Source organism: Eurypyga helias, unplaced genomic scaffold (assembly GCF_000690775.1).
Source record: "Eurypyga helias isolate BGI_N326 unplaced genomic scaffold, ASM69077v1 scaffold45089, whole genome shotgun sequence".
Classification (NCBI taxonomy): Eukaryota; Metazoa; Chordata; class Aves; order Eurypygiformes; family Eurypygidae; genus Eurypyga; species Eurypyga helias.
Window position 1 is genome coordinate 1,506 of NW_010270921.1, and position 747 is coordinate 2,252.

Sequence of the window (747 nt, forward strand, 5' to 3'; positions counted from 1 at the left end):
TGGGACACGTACCCCGACGTGCTGGGCCTGCAGTTCAGCTGGGACGGCTTCTACAAGGAGGTGGGCTCTGCCTTCATCGGCTCCAGCCCCGAGTTCGAGTTCGGCCTCTACACCCTCTGCTTCATCGCACGCCCCGGCAGGGCGTAAGTACCCGGCTGGTCCCTCTGTCTGTCCCCTGGGCACAGAGCCGGGGTGCCCTCCTCGTCCCCACACCCCAGCAGCAGCTGGGACAGCCCCAGGGCCCGGCACAGCTCTGGGGCATCACATGTGGGGAGGGATGGGGTTGGGGCAGGAATGGCGTGGGGACACCCAGAGCATCCCGGGGATGTGGCTGTGGGGCGCAGGGGTGGCGTGGGGACACCCAGAGCATCCCGGGGATGTGGCTGTGGGGCGCAGGGGTGGCGTGGGGACACCCAGAGCATCCCGGGGATGTGGCTGTGGGGCGCAGGGGTGGCGTGGGGACACCCAGAGCATCCCGGGTGTGGGGACACCCAGAGCACCCCAGGGATGGATTATGGGGCTCAGAGATGGACCAGGGCTGTGACACAGTCTGTGTCCCCACAGATGTCACCTGAGCCTGGGCGGCTACAGCCTCAGCATCCAGACCTACACCTGGACCAAATCCACCTACGGCAACGGCAAGAAGTACATCGCCACCGCCTACGTGACCTCCCCCTGAGGCTGGGGCCAGGGGGGTGACCGCAGCCCCACGCCAAGGCCCTGGGCTGCCCCACTCCAGGGACCCAT

The 747-nt window shown here is 67.7% G+C and overlaps 1 protein-coding gene across 1 annotated transcript in view; it reads left to right on the plus strand.

Annotated features, from left to right (window-relative positions):
• ENDOU (endonuclease, polyU-specific) overlaps window positions 1-679 on the plus strand; it is a gene marked incomplete at its 5' end in the record, with an annotated part of 2,131 nt that extends 1,452 nt beyond the window's left edge. Inside the window, 2 exons of the mRNA XM_010158630.1 lie at window positions 1-143; window positions 565-679. The exon at window positions 1-143 is cut by the window's left edge and continues 1 nt beyond it. Of these exons, the coding sequence (XP_010156932.1) occupies window positions 1-143; window positions 565-679 (258 nt within the window). The remainder of the gene's footprint in view (window positions 144-564) is intronic.
• Between the last annotated feature and the right edge of the window lie 68 nt (window positions 680-747).